The sequence below is a fragment of the Mus caroli genome, unplaced genomic scaffold (genome assembly GCF_978045245.1).
Source record: "Mus caroli unplaced genomic scaffold, Mus_caroli_1 scaffold_4, whole genome shotgun sequence".
Classification (NCBI taxonomy): domain Eukaryota; kingdom Metazoa; phylum Chordata; class Mammalia; order Rodentia; family Muridae; genus Mus; species Mus caroli.
Window position 1 is genome coordinate 107,063,883 of NW_028227259.1, and position 18,715 is coordinate 107,082,597.

General features: G+C 41.5%; 1 protein-coding gene across 6 annotated transcripts in view; it reads left to right on the forward strand.

Annotated features, from left to right (window-relative positions):
• The window catches only part of Arhgap24 (Rho GTPase activating protein 24), a 420,204-nt gene that overhangs the window by 385,603 nt on the left and 15,886 nt on the right, over positions 1 to 18,715 (forward strand). For all 6 annotated transcript variants that reach the window (XM_029477119.2, XM_021162468.3, XM_021162469.3 and 3 more), the window contains 3 exons: positions 12,807 to 12,939; positions 15,569 to 15,642; positions 17,884 to 18,005. In XM_029477119.2, the coding sequence (XP_029332979.1) occupies positions 12,807 to 12,939; positions 15,569 to 15,642; positions 17,884 to 18,005 (329 nt within the window). The remainder of the gene's footprint in view (positions 1 to 12,806; positions 12,940 to 15,568; positions 15,643 to 17,883; positions 18,006 to 18,715) is intronic.

Genomic DNA, 18,715 nt, shown 5'->3' on the forward strand with positions numbered 1-18,715 from the left:
AAGAGGAAGAGGAGGAGGAGGAGGGGGGGGGGCAGTGAGCTGAGTTTCTCTGTCCCTTTCACAGGCACAGTCCCAATGTTGAGATTTCCCACTTAATCCTACTATCCTAAGTTTCCACAGCCTCCAAATAATAACAAGCCAGGGCATTTGGAGGTGTGTGTCTCCAGGTCCAAAAAAATGCACATGATAACACATGAAAGAATAAATCGAGATGACGTATTTGATTGAAATCCTCCCTTTGAACAAGGGTTTTATACATAACTTATAAAACTTTGCATGTGCCCTTTGAGAGAGAACTATTAACTGTGAAGATAAATAAATGATTTCAAAACTACCAGAGGACAAGACTAACCATGTGCTGTGTCTAGGATGGTCTGTGTCTTCCTCTGTATCCTGAAGATGAGCAGCAGCTACTTAGAGAGCAATAGCCACACCATAAAAGTAGCAACTCGGCTGGAGGAAGTCTACAGCGTTAGCATTGAATTACTAAGGAATCTGACATAGTAGAAGAAACAACTCCCTCTGCAATGGACTTCATAAGAAAATAATAATATCTTATGTCCCTTTCTAATGTTTTATATGGACTTTACACCTATGTGCCAATAAGATTATAGGAAAATTCTTGAAAATCATACACCCATGACGGAAGGGTTAATATTACTCATCACTCTGATGGGGTTTAGCGTCACCATGGAAACAAAGCTCTGGACATGTGGATGAGGAATGAGTTTATAGATTAGGTTAAATGGGGCAGGAAGAAGACTTACCCAAGTGTGGATGGAGCCATTCCCCTGGCCAGGGATCCCAGCCTAAAAGACAAGGAGAGAGCAAGCTGCTTCCTGACAATGAATGTGGACAGAAAGTGAGTCACCACTTCATGTTCCTGCCCTGTGCCACCCTGTTTATGATAGACTACCCTCCAACTGTGAGCCAAAGGCTGCATCCTCCAACTGTGAGCCAGAACAAGTCCTTCCTCTAGTTCACATTGTTGGGTATTTTCTTGCAGCCAAATATCTAATGCCATGGGCTTTTGTCCCTTAGTTCTTGCTCTAAATCCTTGCTAACATGGAAGATGGGAGGGACATTCTATATAATCTAGGGCACACCTGTAAGAATGGATGTGCCCTAAAGCAAGTGGTCTCAAACTAAGTTCTCACCAACTACTGGCTTATAGTGAAAACCTATATAGCCTTTATATAAAAACAATCTTATGCAAAATGTATTTATTATTATATGAAGCACACCATGTGTACACAAACTGAAAAAAATTTAAGACTCAGTTTGTATTGCCAAGAGGATCTGTGTATTGTGAAGTCTTTAGAAGTTTTAGCCAGGACTTTCAAAGCCACACATGATGTTTTGGGTTCAATTTTGTTGTATACTTTTGCTCACATGGTACCGTGATGGGTGGCTTACAGTATCCTCAGCTACATGACACAACATGATGAACTTGGTGGTGGGGGTGAGTTGTTAAAACACTAGTGTCTCAGATTCTTTTTTTGGGCAATGCTTGTCAGAGTTATCCTATCTCTAGTTAATGTGCTATTAGTTGTGATTTAGTGTAGCTGTGGTACATGGGAGCTTTAATAAATAAAGTCAGATGCCTACGGTGGTCAGGCCAGAGTCATTAATGGCTGGTGGAATGGCATGCCTGCTCCTGTATGCTTGGGGCTTCTCCCTTTAGCCAGTGCTGGGACTCCTCTCATGACAGCTTAGGTCTTGTGTAAACTACAAGGACTAGGCCCATAATTAGGCAGAGTACTATCCACTGGCCATTATTAGGCAAAAACACATCAAGGCCTACTCAGATTAAAAAGGTATTGAAAGAAAAATGAATTACCTCTTAATAAACTCATAGAAATGTAGATGTGGGATCAATTATCTACAGTCACCTTGGGAGACAATGTGAAACATTTATTCATTTACCAGGTATCTCTATATGCCTTCTGTCTTAAAAACTGTCTTAGGTGGAAACAGCCAGATGGACAGACAGCCAGGATCCATTCTCTTCTGGAGTTTTTTTTTTTTTTTTTCTAGTGGTGGAAAACGATCAATACATAACAAACACGAATATGCTTAGAAATGGTGATCAGGGTGTAGTAGTTCATGTAGACAAAGATTTATGGATGCAGCCAATTTTAGAAAGAGGTGAGGAATCCCTAAACCTGTGCTCTGGACAGGAAATAACAAGGGCAACATGTGTGTGGCCAAACGTGGTTGTGAGCTGCCTTGCTAGGGGAACAGAGTCCCGAGAGTGCCAGAAGGATGTCACTTATAGATAGAGAATATTTTCCAGGTTGAACGTTCTGCCTCATTGACCCCTTAAGTTAACTGGTTGGATCTGGTATTTTACATATAGAAGTCTCTACAGATTGCAATAAGAGGTGAAGAGACTTGTCTGGGAACATAATAATTTAAAGTTAATCTATACCAGTTTTCTCCCCAGAAAATGATAATAGGGTAAGGGTGTGTGTGCTTGTATGTGGGCTTGTGTTTGAAAACCTTTCTCATTAATGTATCCGGCAAATAAGAGAGTGAAATGAAAACTGCAGAAACTTAACCTGTGTTCATCAGGGTTCTCTAAAGGAACAGCAGGCTGAGCTCCAGGTAGTCTGCAATGGCTGTCCCACACTTGAGAAACAGGATCTTGTAGTTGTTCAGTTATTGAGGCTGGGTGACACTGACAGCCTGAAGAATTCCTGGAGAGCTGCCGGCCTTCAGTCTACATCGGAATCCTGAAGAAGTAGGTTGCTGCTCAGATCAGTGAAGAACTGCCGCAGCAACAGAGTAGATGGGCTCACCTGCAATACTGAAGACAAGCAAGCAAAGTTCCCCTCTATCTCCTTTTAGTTGGGCTTCCACCAGGAGTTGCTCAGGTTTGGGTGTGGTGCTTGCTGCTTCAAACAATCCAGTTGACGAAGTCCCTCATTAGACGGCATGGCAGCTCAGAGTTTAGCTGTTTCCAGATTCAGTCAAGTTGTTGACCAAGATTCGCCATCATGGTGGGGTATTAAATTAATATCTTTAAAAAACTAAACAAAGAAATGTCTTCCCCTGGTTATTCTAATTATTGTTACTCTTAATAGTTAATAGGATTTAGTTTTCACCTTGTTCAGTAAAGATATATTTGCTAAAAACTGGAAAGAAAGTCTGAAAGTTACTCTTCCCCTGTAATCTCTCTTCATTATACTAAAACTCTACTATTAAACATTTGATTTTTTAAGGTAGCTTTTCTGGGACTGGAGAGATGGCTTAGTGGTTAAGACCACTGACTGCTCTTCCAGAGGTCCTAAGTTCAATTTCCAGCAACCACATTGTGGCTCACAACCATCTGTAATGAGATCTGACGCCCTCTTCTGGTATGTCTGAAGATAGCTACAGTGTACACATATATATTAAATAGATAGATAGATAGATAGATAGATAGATAGATAGATAGATAGATAGACAAATAAATAAATACATAAATATATTTTTAAAAAAGGGTAGCTTTTCTAATGATAGTTAAAACACTAACATTCCAACAGCATGAAATGTTATCAAATTTCAATTTAAATGCAGTTAAAGTTATATTTATCTAATAACATTTTGCATAAGATTTAGACTATCAAAGAATAAAAGAGAGATTAATATTTTAAAATTCAATAATCCAATGATCTCTTGGTACAGCTAGCATATAGCTTCAGCAGACACTTAGACTTACAAATACGGATCATCAGGATTTAGATACGCACAGTACTGCAATCACGGTTTTTGAAACGTTGTAACACAGCACTGTGAACCCTTTGGTTTGTCACTACGCGATTTTTAAAGCATAATCTCAACAACTACACAGCAATCCCTTATCTCAGTCAGGCGGATTCTTTAGCCCAAGGTGTTTTCTGTGCGGGATGTACACTGATCTTATGCTGGAGGTTTCTGTCCTCATGACGGTACTGGGGCTTATGAAGCTATGGATCTGTTTGGAATCTGCAAGATGATATTTCACCCTCTAGTGAGAAGTGCTCTGGCAAGGACAGGCAAAAGAGACATGATTTTTAAATTTTCTGTTGCTTTTAAAAGACATTTAAAACATGGACTGTTTGGATTGAGAGGGGCGAAAAGGAGATGCGACGACTTTTATAAGAACCACATCTCCGGTGTTTGCTTTGCATCTAAAGCTACCTTTGTGATTCTGTTCATTGGCATTTTTTTGTATGCTGGAACCAAACTCAAGGCTTTGAGCATGCTATGCATGCAAGCTCTCTTACCCCGAGCCTCAGCCAAACTCTTTTTCCATTTCTAAAGTTCAGGTTTGAGACTGGCATTCATGTGTGGCATTGTGTTTCTATAGTTGTGACGTATTCCTATGGCCTCTTAGACAAAAGTAAATTTTGAGATAAAGGGTCTTCTCACTGACCTGAAAAAACAAACAAACAAACAAAAAAAACAACTGGTATTTGATGAGTGGCCCCTGGCACTTAAAAACTGCAAACAAACAAATAGCTGTCATAGTTTCTCAGCACTCTTGTTCTCTTGCTCCTCAGGAATGATAACAAACCAATATGTCACATTCTGTATTAAACTCCCCTACCACTTAAAAGCAACAGAAACAAAGAGGTGCAAAACCAAATTAGAGGCCTGTTGTTGTTTCCAAAGCTCTCCAGATGGTGACAGCTGTAAGGGGACATTCTGGAAGTGCCAGAGGTGGGGACAAGGGTTAGTTAGACAGTGTGGGGCTCACCGCCCTACCATTCATTGCTCAGCAGTGAAACAGCTGCACATGTGCAACACTGCTCAAGACAGGGCAGAGGTTGCCTGCAGCTGGGGGTGTTACACATCTGTCCAAGGGTCCAGCAAGGCAGCTGCTGTCCTGGGTATGCCAGCCATTTACCCACATACTCTGTTCAGGATTCCCTCATCCTTCCTTCCCCTCTCCTCTCTTCGTTCTTGTTGGTTTTAATTGTTTTGGTTAAGAGGAAAAGGGACAAGGAGAGAAAGACTATACCTCAGCAGGATCTTTTAAAATCCAAATGTTAGAAGACAGCAGAGAGACAATTTTAAAACCGAATCCCCTGGAAAGCAGTAGAGAGCTCTTGGCTTCACTGCTCTGAGTTATAAAATATGATCTTAAAAGTCGAGGGCCGTGCAGATGGAGAAGCAGTTTCCAGATACCATTTTTTTTCACAAGAATAATTTGCAAGTATATATTTAGATTCACTTTCCTAATACAAACATTGAGGGGTGCCCAGGACTCTGCATTTTAAATAACTCTTTCAGGTGATTTTTTTTTCCGGTGTATAGTCCTAAAACCATTTTTTTCAGTTGTATAGTCTTAAAGCCATAACCTGGCAAATGCTAGCTTGAACATCGGCTGCAAGAGTGTAGGAAATATCTCTGATCATGAGGAGCACAATGGTATGCCTTAGTTTGTTTTAAAGACGTTGAGGGAAATTGGCATCTCCAGGAACTGTGCACTGTTTCTGCCCAGGTTAAATGTGAAATATGAGTTATTTTTTGATGTGCAGAGCTGCTGTGGAAATACATAGTTATCTATGCTCTGATGGGCCTGGATTAGGAGGATGGCACAGAAGAGACCCAAAAAGCACATTTCTGCTTCGTTCCCAGGGAAGACTCAAACGCTCCAGTTCAGTAGCAAAATCCACCATTAGGAAGCCTTTGTATCGAGTGTGAATCAAAGGTCTGGGGTGGGGTTTGACGAGGGTGGGGTTTGGCGAGGGAAGTGGAGTAGACAAGGGTACCTGGAGGGAATATGGATAAGGAAAAGTAAGAACACTCCTTGGTTGGCCACAGCAAGCCCTGTATGTGCACATAGAAAACTGACTGCCTAGTATCAGCACTGAAGGACACCAGATCCTTGAATCAAGTCAGACCAGCCCTCTGAGTCCTGCATAGATGGCTGCTTAGCTCTGGTGACTCTTGGCGTGCCTCTCTCTTATGTCATTTTATGTCACACCATTTATAGGCGCGATGGTGTGACAAGATATTATAAGCATTGACTCTGAGTGCTTCTACATTTCGCGATTCACATGCCATCATGATCTTAGTATTCATTTTATTTTATTTTGCTTTGAGACATGTGTGTCATGTGTGTGGGGGGGGCGGCGGGGCGTACCTATGGTGGCCAGAAGAACCTGGGGCTGAGGTTGCAAGCACTTGTTGCTTTGCTGCCCAATGTGGGTGCTGGGAACCAAACTCTGAGAGAACATCAAGTGCTCTTAACTGATGAGGCAGCTCAACCCCTGATTTTAAACATGCCTGTGTAACACCCCGACCAAGAACATCGCTACTTTTCTTTAAACACTATGGATTTTGTGCAGACTTTTTGAGTGGGAAGCTTTTGTTTCTTTTTTGTTTTTCATTGTAACCTGTTCCCACTCCCATGGGTATGAAGTCAGTGTGCTGACTAAAGGACCCTGTCATTTAGCCAGGCCCTGGCTACAGCTGCTCCAAAGACTTAGCCCCTGTGCAGTTCCATTTAATTGATAGTATGGAGATGGGGGTGAGAGAATGACGAAGCCTAATGTTCCTCCGTGCAAGCTGACGTCAGTGTCTTTTCTTGTGACGTGTGGCATTACTTGGATGAGCCCACATTCTGGGGAAACAACCTGCCATTTGAACACTAGTTATGTCACCCAGGGTTCCGTGAAGCCCTCTTACGAACGAACATTAGCAAGGTCTGGAAAATTACCGGGCTTTAAGCGGAACCGTCCTCTGCGGTACAAACATGAGTGGGTGTGCTCACTGGATGTATTTTGTGGCACAGGTTGTAACTACACACACATCTGGTTTCTTTGTGCTATGATCCCTTGCTGTGTGTTCAGTGCCCCTCTGGGCCCATGGTGGGACCAAAAGCTTCACTTTCCTTTGGGTTCATCTTTGCAGAGTTGGCTTGCTTCTGCTAATGTCCATCGGGGCTGTGAATAAAAATGCCTAAAGAAGTTTTTGAGGCTTTGGCCTATTTATCTGTTTATGCTTCCCTACCTAAAAGGACATGGTATAGGAGTTCAGGCTCTGATGACAAAGAAACTGAAGCCCCTGCCCACTATCCACTGTCCACGCTAATGTTGAGGGCTACCCACTTGCTTCTCAAAGCATCTAGTTTCCTCATATATAATGGAAACAAACCTCACAGGATGTTGTGTTCAGTCATTTCAAAACAACACAGGACTGGGGATGGGGTCAATGGCAGAGCACTTGCCTGGTATCCCCTCCCTCGGGAAAACCCACAGAACCAAGCACATACTGAGAGTAGATTAATCCTTGGCTGGTAGCAGGCACTTATTACTACCATTACAGCCAACCTCTACCTGGTTCCACTGTTTGTAGGGCCACAATAAGGATAATGATAGATTGGCCAGTTATGTATTGAGAAAATGTCATATACTCATAGCTGTGGGAGGCAGTGTTTTCAATCCAGGAGAATCTGGTTTCTGTTTTAAAGTCACCATGGCAATTCCTACAGAAAGACATACAGAACCTATACAGTTTTTTATGTTCTGACAGTGTGTGTTTTACGTTCGTAATTCAGATTCCAACGTTTTAAATGAAAGTTCATGCCATAATACATTTCTAAAATAAATTTATTTAGTCAGATATTTTATGAATTTTAAAGATAATTTATTTTAAAAATAAAATTAGAAAGGTTTGATAAATTTGCATGGCTATATATGAGAATATTTTATCACCCTAGTAAGTTCTCATATGTCCGTTTCCTGCTTCTCCGGCCCCCACCCTGATTCCTTCCCAGAGCGACAACTAACCAACTAATTAAATTCCTTTCTCTATGTTTTCTCTCCTCAGGAAAGTTCATATGGCTGTAATTATTTAATACTCTCTTATATCTAGCTTCTTTTATTATCACATCATGTTTTACTTTTGTCTTTGGTATAGCAAACACCAATGGTGTGTACATTTTTTTTCTTTAAAAATTTCTTTTTAATTATATATGTGCACGTGTGTTTGTGTACGTGTGTGAGAGAGGATGTATTATGAGTGTGTGAGTTTGTATGTGTGTGTGCATGTAAGTGAGTGTGTGTATGTGTATTTGTGTGAGAGAGGATGTATTATGTGTGTTTGTGTGTGTGTATGTGTGTGTGTGTGTGTGTGTGTGTGTGTATGTATGATAGCCTGGAATAACTGTGTAAGAGATTATCAATTTTTTTAATGTGGTTTACATAACAAGGAAGAAATCTATGATGCACAAGCTTTTGCATGTAATTTTAGACATGGAGAGAAGAAAGCAGTGTGGCAATTAAGCTGTGCACACACACTCGTATGCTTAAACGATAGCTATGCACACACACATTTATTTTCCCAGTCTGGGTGTGGAAGTCCAAGGTCAGTGGTGGGGCACAGCTGACCTTAAGGGGTACCCCTCTGTCCAGTTTGCAGGTGAAGTCTTCTTTCTGTGCCATTGTACAGTTCTCCCTCAGCACATCCACTGTGGAGGAAGGTGACTAGCTCCTGACAGATGAAAGACCCACCCTCGTGGTGACTTTTCACCTATCCCTAAAGACATCTCCACAGCCCCAACTACAAATACCTTCATGCTAGGCACCATGACATCCCATGTCTGGCTGTCGGGAGAGGATTGTTCAGGTCATGATGTAGTTCTCTGCCTCACAACCAGTGAACCAGGAGAACTGAATCAGAACAAGTTATACTCAGTCTAGTCTGGACTTTGCCTACAGGGGAAAGACTCCTTTAATTTCTGTGTAGAATTCATGGTGACACTTGTATGGCTTTGCAATAAGCGATGTGACTAGATTTGGGTTTCACTGTCAAAGACAGCCACCAGTTTTGACATGTAATAAAAAATACTTGTGAAAAATGGCAAACTTTTACAAATAGATGCATGGCTTGGTTTGAAGCAGCCCATTTTCTAGGACTGGTTTCCCTGTGTCTCGCTGAACTGGGGCAGAACAAAGCAATTCTACAATGTGACAGTCTAGATAGAGACACTGGCTGTGTGTGTTGCTGCTGGATGTCTTCAGTCTCGTTTGGGTCTTCTTGTGGTCTGTTGGATATGACGTTATTATTTCTTAATTTCAAGGGTATTTTAGGTCCTTCTGTTGTGTTTCTTGCAGATGAGCTCTCAATACCTGGAATATCATCCTGTGCTGCTACCTTGGGAACTCATCTTGTTGGGTTAAAAAAGGGATTGATTATACTGCATTCTGCACATAGTATCCAGACTGAAGAAATTCTCTTGTCTAATTCTGAGGCTTAAACCTTACAAGATTTTGTCTGTGTAGGATTTAACTTGTAATTATGGTGGCATTTGAATATATGAATGTGTGTGTGTGCTGTTGCATGCAGATGCAGATTTCTTAGGAAAAAAAGACTAGGGTTTAGAGGCTGAACAAGAAGGATTCCTATTGTATCATGGTTCCTATGACTGTTTAATATTTTGCACAGAATATAAACAGGGCAAGATGTCTCCAGGAAGTCTAGAGAGCACCCTTAAAATCACACACCTGCCATGTCAGCTAGAATGCACAGAGAACATTCTGAGCAGAACATGAGGAGGCTTGGTCAGAAGTGTTGGTGATGTCCACTTGGGGACAGAAGCCCACAGGGGACAAAAGGGTCTGTGCTACTGATCTCTGTTCTTTCTAGCCCACAGCGTGAGGCAGTGAACACCACACGTTCAGGAACCATTCAAAGAGCAAATGACCCCATGATTAATGAAGGATGACCCACAAGAATCTATGAAAGTCCAGTCACAGAAAGCCTGAGGGAGTGAGCTCTTGAAGTACTTCATGCAGTAAGGTCAGACTGGGAAGCGAAACCCATGTAGGACTGTGGATATGAGACAGATGTACAGGTCAGCCATGGAGACTGTCCACAGCTTCTCCTGTTCTCACAGCTCTTCCACCAGGGTCTTTGAACCATCAATGTCTGCTTTCCTGCTTTCCCTAGAGATATTGGATATGACTAATTATTTTAATTCCTGCATGGATTCTACCACTGAGAAACACATTGGCAAACGATTTGATGCTCCCACCGAACAGTTTGACTCTGAGGTAGCTCGGCTCGGAGCCAGTAACTAGGAAGAATTTCTGTCTGTACAGGGGACTTAAGGAGCCATATTGTCTCAGAACCTCCTCCCTGCCCTGCAGTGAAGGTGGGGTGTGTACAGATGTCCCTGTTGTCAGTTAAGCGGGGGAAGTTTAGTGTCTTGTTATAGATTTTTGTATGACAAGTCCTCTCACTTCACTTTGGGGAGCACTGAGATGTACATTCAGGTATGCTGCAGAGTTGGCACAGGACATTGATATTTAATTGGTTGCACATATTAAAGTAAATGTTAGGAGCAGCAGGAGATTTTTTTCATTGAGAGAGTTGAGGCTGGAGAGTCAGTACAGTACAGAGGTACAGAGGATTTTTTTAAAAGATTTATTTATTATTATATCTAAGTACACTGTAGCTGTCTTCAGATGCATCAGAAGAGGGCATCAGATCTCATTACGGATGATTGTGAGCCACCATGTGGTTGCTGGGATTTGAACTCAGGACCTTCGGAAGAGCAGTCAGTGATCTTAACCGCTGAGACATCTCTCCAGCCCCTGGATTTTTTTTTTAACACAGTATTCAGAGAAGCCCCAGCCTCCCACTGCTGTAGGTAGCCAGGTAGCGGTGGCAGAGTAACTGAGAGCTTCGTGAGTTAAATCAGAGCAAAGCACGCTGGAACCTGTCCACATGAGACTGTGTTCTCCTATTCTGTGGCAGAGGAGAAGTCCAAACCAAGGATGCTCAAAAGATGCAGAAGCCTCTGTGTCTACAAAGTGTCTGGAGTCTAAGAAGGCCACACAACAGTTTTGTACTTTAAGGTTTAGGCTTTAAACAAAAGGTTTAACAACCTGTCACTGACTGAATGAAGAGCAAATTTACCTGGCCATTTTTGTCTTCATCATTCCTGTATAACAAGTGCCATGCATATGTGCCATCATACCCGATAGTTATCTGTAGTCTCACTCAGAGAAGGCATCAAATATTGATCCTGATCCACTCCAGCCTCCTTACTCGCAGCTCAAATATGTCTACTCCCTGGGGCGTTCACAACTGAGGAACTGTACAATCTGCTGGTAGAACCATCCTGCAGCTTCTAATCCTGCATCTTACTTTGCGCTTGCGCCATCTACTGTTCAAACGTTCTCAATGCTTCCAGCTCCACCTATTTACTTGCATCCTTCATAACTGCATGTTTCTTAACAGCTGAAAACTATCTAATGGTGCAAATATAGCACATCTTCCTCATCTATTCCTAAGCTGAACATCTAGGCTGTTTCCATTCCCTGGGTATTGTGAGTAGAACAGCAAGAACTTGGCTGAGCAACTCTCTCTGTAGTGTGATAGAGAGTCCTCTGGGTCTATCCCCTAGTGCGGTATCGCCAGATCACGTGGTAAACCTCTTTCTAGTTCTGTTAAGATCCTCCACACTGGTTTCTGTAGTGTCTGTGCCAGTTTGCACTCCCACGAGCAGTGAGTAAGTGGGTCCTCTCCCAGCATCCTTACCTACCTGTGTTTGTCATCAATTTTTATTATCATGGCTATTCTGGTTGCAGTATCTGCTGTGTATCTGCATATGACGAGAAGGCTAGAATAAAGCCTCTTTCTTAAGCCCCAAAGTCTTTGATATAAAACACAATATGGAGGAGACAGGCAGGAAGGATGAAATCAACCCACGGTTTAAACACCGAGAACCTGGTGGCCCATTGTCCTGTCTCCTATGGTTTGGTAAAGACACGGCATACACACCATCTTCGGAATAAGAGAATGATCACTAGGCAGGACATCCTAGTGCCCGTGTTCCATGTTCTCCAGCGGAGTCAACCAGGGGGTTAGCCTTCAGCACAGCCTGAGAGTGAGGTGCAAACTTTGGCATCCTTTAGCATCCACATCCTTCAGAGTGGCTTGCTTCCGCTCCTCCTGTATCACAGGGATGAAGTAACTTTTAAAACTACTTCCTTCTCCTCCCTCCTTTATACAGATGCAGATATAAACATTGCATCATTACACTGCACATTACATTACCCTGATGCATGTGACAAGCATCAGTCTTGTCCCCATTGCCATCTGTCTGCCTGGAATAATGGGAAACGTGAGACAAGAACAACAAAATGTATGTTAACGTTCCTGCAGATTATCCTGCCACTCCGGTATCCAGTTGAAGACAAATTATGAAAAATATGTAAAATATGTTCCATATTAAGTGTTCATAGCATTTCCCATCCTAGGGGCTTGGAGAGCCCACGATATTTTATAATACTAGACAAGCAACTCTGCAGAATCAATTACATTCAAAATAAGCTGTGCTTAAAAAGTTAGTTAGTGCATGCTAAGTTCCAGATATCTGCCACCAATTGACTTGTCTCCCCCAAAATAAGTTCAGCCTTTGGAAAGATGAAGCAAGAAACCAGAAATAATATCTGCATCCACACTTACACACACTTGATGTTTTGTCTAAGTTATGTACACTTTATTCACAATCTGATGTATTCTTACTGTTTTCCATAACTGGTGCATTTTTTTTTCTTGTCAGCGACACAAGTTAGAAAAATGTCTGACCTTTTAAATGTTTTCAAGCCAAACTGAAGGCTTGGCGTCCTTCCGTGTCCCTCTCCTGACTCCTGTGGTAGCATCTACTGGACATCATGGAAGTGTGTGCTTCCTGAAAACTCGATCAGCTGACCCAATTGCCAGCTTTGTCGCAATTCTCTTAGGTAGACATATGGTGAAAAGATAAATAGCATCATGAGAACTCGTGCCCAAAGAATGTCTCCGAACTTCTGTCCCTGCAGCAACACCGACGTCCACACTGTGGCATCCCTGCTAAAATTGTATCTCCGAGAACTTCCAGAGCCCGTCGTTCCTTACGCAAAGTATGAAGACTTTTTGTCCTGCGCCACGCTGCTCAGTAAGGAGGAAGAAGCAGTAAGTCAATACTGCGCCTGTGTAAACACGTGACTGGGGCTGTGGGTGTGGCTTATTGTCTGCAGTTTGAAAGCTTCCTTTCCCAGTCCTCAAATTGCTTTATCTTGTGCTATGTGTTGACATCGCATCGGATCTTCATGTACAGCCACACTCCTGAATTTGACTCTTTCTAATTAAAGATGAAGATAGAGTTGAATGAATACACTCTCCTTTCCATTCCCTAATGGCTGATGGCACTGTTGTCTCGGGCCTTCTAATCCAGGAAGGGCTGATGCCTGTTTCCTAGGTACCCCATCTTCCCATAAATGACATAAAAGATGGCCTGTGTACCAACTGGTACCTCTGCTTGTTTTGCTAAAACACTTTTTTTTTGAGAAATTGAGATATAATTGTTAAAATTACATATTGCAGTATCTTTTAGTATATTCTCTGAGTTGTGCAAGCATAACCAAAATCTAACATTAGAGTACTCACATCTTTATTATCCTGTAGCAAACTTCATCCCTTATTATCTTCCATTTCTCCTCCTGGCACTTAAAACTTCTGATCTATTTTCTTACCTCACAGACTTACCCATTCTAGACACTTCCACTTCAGTGTTCAGTGTATTCTTTGTTTTGTGATCCCATCTTCTATCTGCTCCTTAGTTCATTTATGCACAACATATATCAGTATTTTGTTTCCTATAATTCCAAATTATATTCCATCGTCATCCATCCACCAGGCAAGGGAGAATCATTTACTTCCGTTATCTGGCTGTTGGATGATGCTCCTGTGAATATCCATGTACCCACCGAGTTTGCCTAGACATATTTTACAGGGATCTTGTTTACTTATCTGGAAGGTAGACTAGCTGGGCTACTAACCTCTATATTAGGAGCCCATGTGATGTTCAAATCTTACCAGCAGATAGTGCTGTTCCCAGCTTCACATACCACATTCATGTACCACAGGCTCGCCCACAGGAGAGGCCACCTGACTGTCTTCTTATCTGCTGTTTCATGATTTTTGTGTTTTCTCTGGAGAACTACCTAGTCACATCACACTACATTTTACTTGCATTCCAGACATCCTAATCCCTAAAGGCCTTGATTCCAGGGCTCCCTGAGGAGAGCTAAGCCTGTGGGGTTTGTATCTTTTACATAAAAATTTGTATTACTTGCATAACCTATGTATAATGTATATTTTAGGTCAGCTCTAGATATGTATAGAAACTAGTACAACACAGGGGATTACAAATAGTAATTTAAGGACTGTTTAGGAAATGTTCAATACAGAAGTAGCTTTTCGTAGTAGTTTTAATCTATAGCTGGTTGAATCTTCAGGTCTAGAAGGCAACTATAATTGTCTTATTATTATTGGTGAGTTGTAAGTACAGTTTAGACACAAACCATTTGCAAATGGTTTCTTCCATTCCATATGTTACCTCTTCACTTTCCAGACACTGTATTTTATCCAAAAAAAATTTGTTTCCGCAATTGTTGTAGAGTTTCAGTGGAATCTCACTGACCCGTTTTCCTTCTTCTGCCATTGTAGAAGCTTTTGTTTGCAAAAGAGCACACAGATTTGCTCTACATTTAGTTCCAAGGCTTTGCCTCAGTGCTCAGGTTGAGATCTGCAAGCTGTTAGGAGTCCGTTCTTGCCTATCACACGAGGAAGGGGCAAGTCATTCTTCTGCACACAGACATCCAATCATCTCCGCCATGTTTGTTGGAAAGTGTGTTCTTTCAAAGTGTAACCCCCTTTGTACTACAAGAGAATACTTGTGTAGCTGTGACATAGACCATCTGTCTAGTGAAACCTAAAATATACCTTACCACGTAAAGGAAGGATAAGTCAGACCCCATTATCAATTGACTTTTCCATGTCCTTTATATGTTAGAGCACACTTTACAATCATCAAAACCAAAGAAATTATTCTTTGTGAAATTCCTTGAATCAGCCCTCCCAATTTTTCTCTTCCTGAATGATCTAATGTAGACAAGTCCAGTGCAGAGGTATTTGCCAGCAGGCATGTATCTCTCTAGATCTGAACATGTTCAATTGTGAAGGATGGTCACTACATCAATGCTGTTTTTTGGGTTTTGTTTGTTTGTTTGTTTTACAGATAACTTAATTGCAAATGAAGCTATTGTCTGTTTTCAAGTCAACCAAAAACCAAGTTTTTAAAGTTCAAATAGCTTCACTTTAAAAATTGCTTCCAAAATAGTAGCTTCGGATTGCACAAGAGCTCTGAGGACTGTGTCTCTAGGCAGCCGGTTTATTGTGCAGTGACCACATGGCATCTCTGAATGATATGGTCTATTGGGCCACTATCTTTCACTAAAATGTCATCATGGGATATGTGACCGGACTTATAGAACTACTTAAAGTATCTGTGCATCTTTGGGAATGTGTCCAAACTGCTGGTTGTGATAGTGGAACATTTGCAGGGCAGGATCGTTCACTGATACAGTATATTAAGTAATATACTGAACAGTATGAACAGTATATTAAGTAATATACTGAACAGTATATTAAAATAACTGCAGCAGCAGCAGAGCCCATGTGGCTATTTCTGACTCACTCTAATTCCAAGACTAACACACGAAACATAACATGTATTTGTCTCTTCTTGTTTGTTTCTCAGGGTGTTAAGGAGCTAATGAAACAAGTGAAGAGTTTGCCTGTGGTTAATTACAACCTTCTGAAGTACATTTGCAGGTAAGAATTTTCCTAAATTCAATGCCAAGGCAGACAGCATTATATTCAGTTTGATGGTAATTTACAGGTGGCAATGAACTACACAACCTAAGCTATGTTGGTCTCACAGAAAATTAGCAAGTTCGACAAGGTCATCTCAGAGTTCCTAAGCACTAAAAATGTCTGATTTTGTGACTTTAAAATGCCCCTTGTTTCCACACATTAAAAATGTATTGCTCTAAGCAGTCAAACTTTCATCCAAGTTGTTCAGGAAAGATTCCTAAAAGAGCCACGTGTGGGCTGAGGGATCCAGCTTGGGAACATGGATTCTGTCATGGACTATTTTCTTCTACACCTTCATGCAATTTCTCTACCTTTTTGGGAGTAAAACGCACTGGAAAAGAGCTACTCCTCACAGCTACTCTGAGGTTTAGGATCCTGGGCACTGTGGCATTCACAGAAGACTTACGTAAGTAGGAGTTTCCAAACCTCCATCACACCCCTTTGTAGAGATTGCTGTGTTCAGAAACAGGTAGGACCGCCAACTACACACCTTCCAAATGCAGGGGATGTTTTAACCAACATATGTAAAAGCAAGGAAGGCTTTCGTCCAAGAATTTCAAATACATTCCAGGCATTGTGTTAGGCAAGAGAAGGTCTACGTCCTCCTCAAGGAAAAGGGGAAAATAGAGGCTTGTGTGAGTCTACCACAAGTCTCTACACAATAAAAATTCTTCTCCTCAAACACTTAGGTGGACTTTTTTAAGCTTTGTTTTTCTAAATTATTTTGTGTACACATGAATGCCCTCTATGTATATGTGTGCCAGATAACAGCAGAAACCAGAGGACAGTGGATAGCCTGGGGCTGGAAGAGTTGTGAGTCACCCAATGTGGATGCTACAAACAGAACCGTTTTCCTACTAAAATTGCCCCAAGAATGAGTTATTTTATGCTATTTATTCTTTAACACATAATAAAGTGAGACATATGTGCTTGCAGTTTTTCACCAATAGACTTGACATGTTAGTTCCCATAACATTTGAACTTAGACTTTAATAGACTATAATAGGAGCTCATAAATTTCCCATGAAGACCGTGATTCCTCTTGTGTGGAGTCGTGGATTTTACCAGATGACCTTGTATACCACCATGCTCTCTCTGAATGTGTGTATAAAGTTAATAACCAGGGTGTTGGAAGAATGCTAGTCACCTTTTAATTTCTGTAACAGAATATCCAAGCTAATCAACTTTTAAGAACAAAGGACTGATTAGTGTCCATCCAGAGCTTCCGAGGGTCAGTCCATTTGTGATTAGTCCTGTCGCTTTGAGCCTGTGGTGAGGCAGGGGAGCAAGGAAGGAACGTGTATAACAGCATTTGTCTAGTGGCCAGGGTTGTTTTAAACAGTCAAGTATCTTTTATTGGAAGGCTATGTGCTGCCTTGTTTATTGCGTTTTGAATCACCCTGTTCTTTTTCAGTTAGGACAATGCCCAGGGCGTTTATTGTTTCCTTACAAGTGTCTTTGAAATCAGCTCCAGCTCAGAGAACAAGGACTGAGGATTTTCTCTTGCTTTGTCTTCCTTTTACAATATCTATGTGTCTGCGTATCTGTATATCTACGTTTCTATGTATTCATCTATCGGTCTGTCTGTCTGTCTATATCTGACTGTTTCTTTTCTTACATAGTGACTTTTTGTATTGTTTGAGAATCGATTACAAATTACATGCACATTGTTTGATGAAGTCCAGTGCCCCCAGTTCTCTTCCCTCTAATTTCTTCCCTATGCCTTCTCAATTTTATGCTCCCTCTCCCCCTCCCCCTCCTCCCCTCTCTCTCCACTGTTGTCCATTAGGGACTGAGTCTCAATATCTCCTTCAGGGACACCTCCCTGATGACTGTGACTAGGCTTCCTCTTTGAAGGTTCCACCACTTCACAACAATATATCACATGAAGCTTTGAGCGATACTCATGTAAACCACAACAGACGGGAACACATACTCTTGACTATCAAAATCTATAATAGCATTCAAACTCACGTAATTGACAATGGAGACAAAACTCTAGCAGGCTGGAACAGGTCTTTGATGCTTCAATCAATCATTTGCACTGTAATTTCTGTACATTCCAGCGGGAGATGTTTGAATTTCCATATAGTGTTGTCTTCATTGAACATATTTCAGTTCATACATTCCCCAATGATCCATTTTATTCCATTACGAAATGGATTTTCACTGTTTCGATTGTAATCTCGCCACCACCAGGTTCCTGGATGAAGTGCAGTCCTATTCAGGAGTTAACAAGATGAGCGCACAGAACTTGGCAACTGTCTTTGGTCCTAACATCCTGCGCCCAAAGGTGGAAGATCCTTTGACCATCATGGAGGGTAAGTGGATGCTTACCTTGGATCCTCACCAGCAAGAGAATCAGCTACCTCTGTTCTTAAATGAGAATGTATTTTCATTGAAGCAAGCTAAGGAAAGAAGTAAGATCATAGTTTCTCCATTAATTTACTTGGATTATTTATTTAACTGCAAAATAATTTCCTTTGAGATGAGAGAGTGTTCTTCATATTGCTCAACATAAAATTGTAAAATGATTCCACGTTAGTGTAAACATAATTGGAGGTAGGGTCTACACCCTTTTTGTCATTTCTGTGCCTGCTCTAGCCTGGTTTAGCTACTGAATATATGACATGGCAGAGACCTAATAAATTTATTAACAAGCTGCAGGCACTAAGCTAGGCAGATGCTCATCCGCTCTAACCCTTATGGCTGCCGGTTTCACAGTCATGTGGTCCTTTCTTGCAATCTGAGTCTTGCCCTGGCTCATGCGGATTCTCACGTGACTTCCCTGAGGATGTTTCATGGTGAATCCTCCTGGTCCTCTTCTCCTTCTCCTTTCATGACTTTGTTACTTGGGAGCTTCAGACAAGGATTGAAAGTCCCACCCTATTCTCTTCTGCCCAGCTATAGGCTGAATCAGTCCTTTACTAACCAATCAGAGGTGGTGAAAAAGAAAGACACAGCACTGAGAAAGGAGATGCTCCAAATATCAAAATGCCAACCTTCAAACTGTGACCAGATCTCTGGGCAT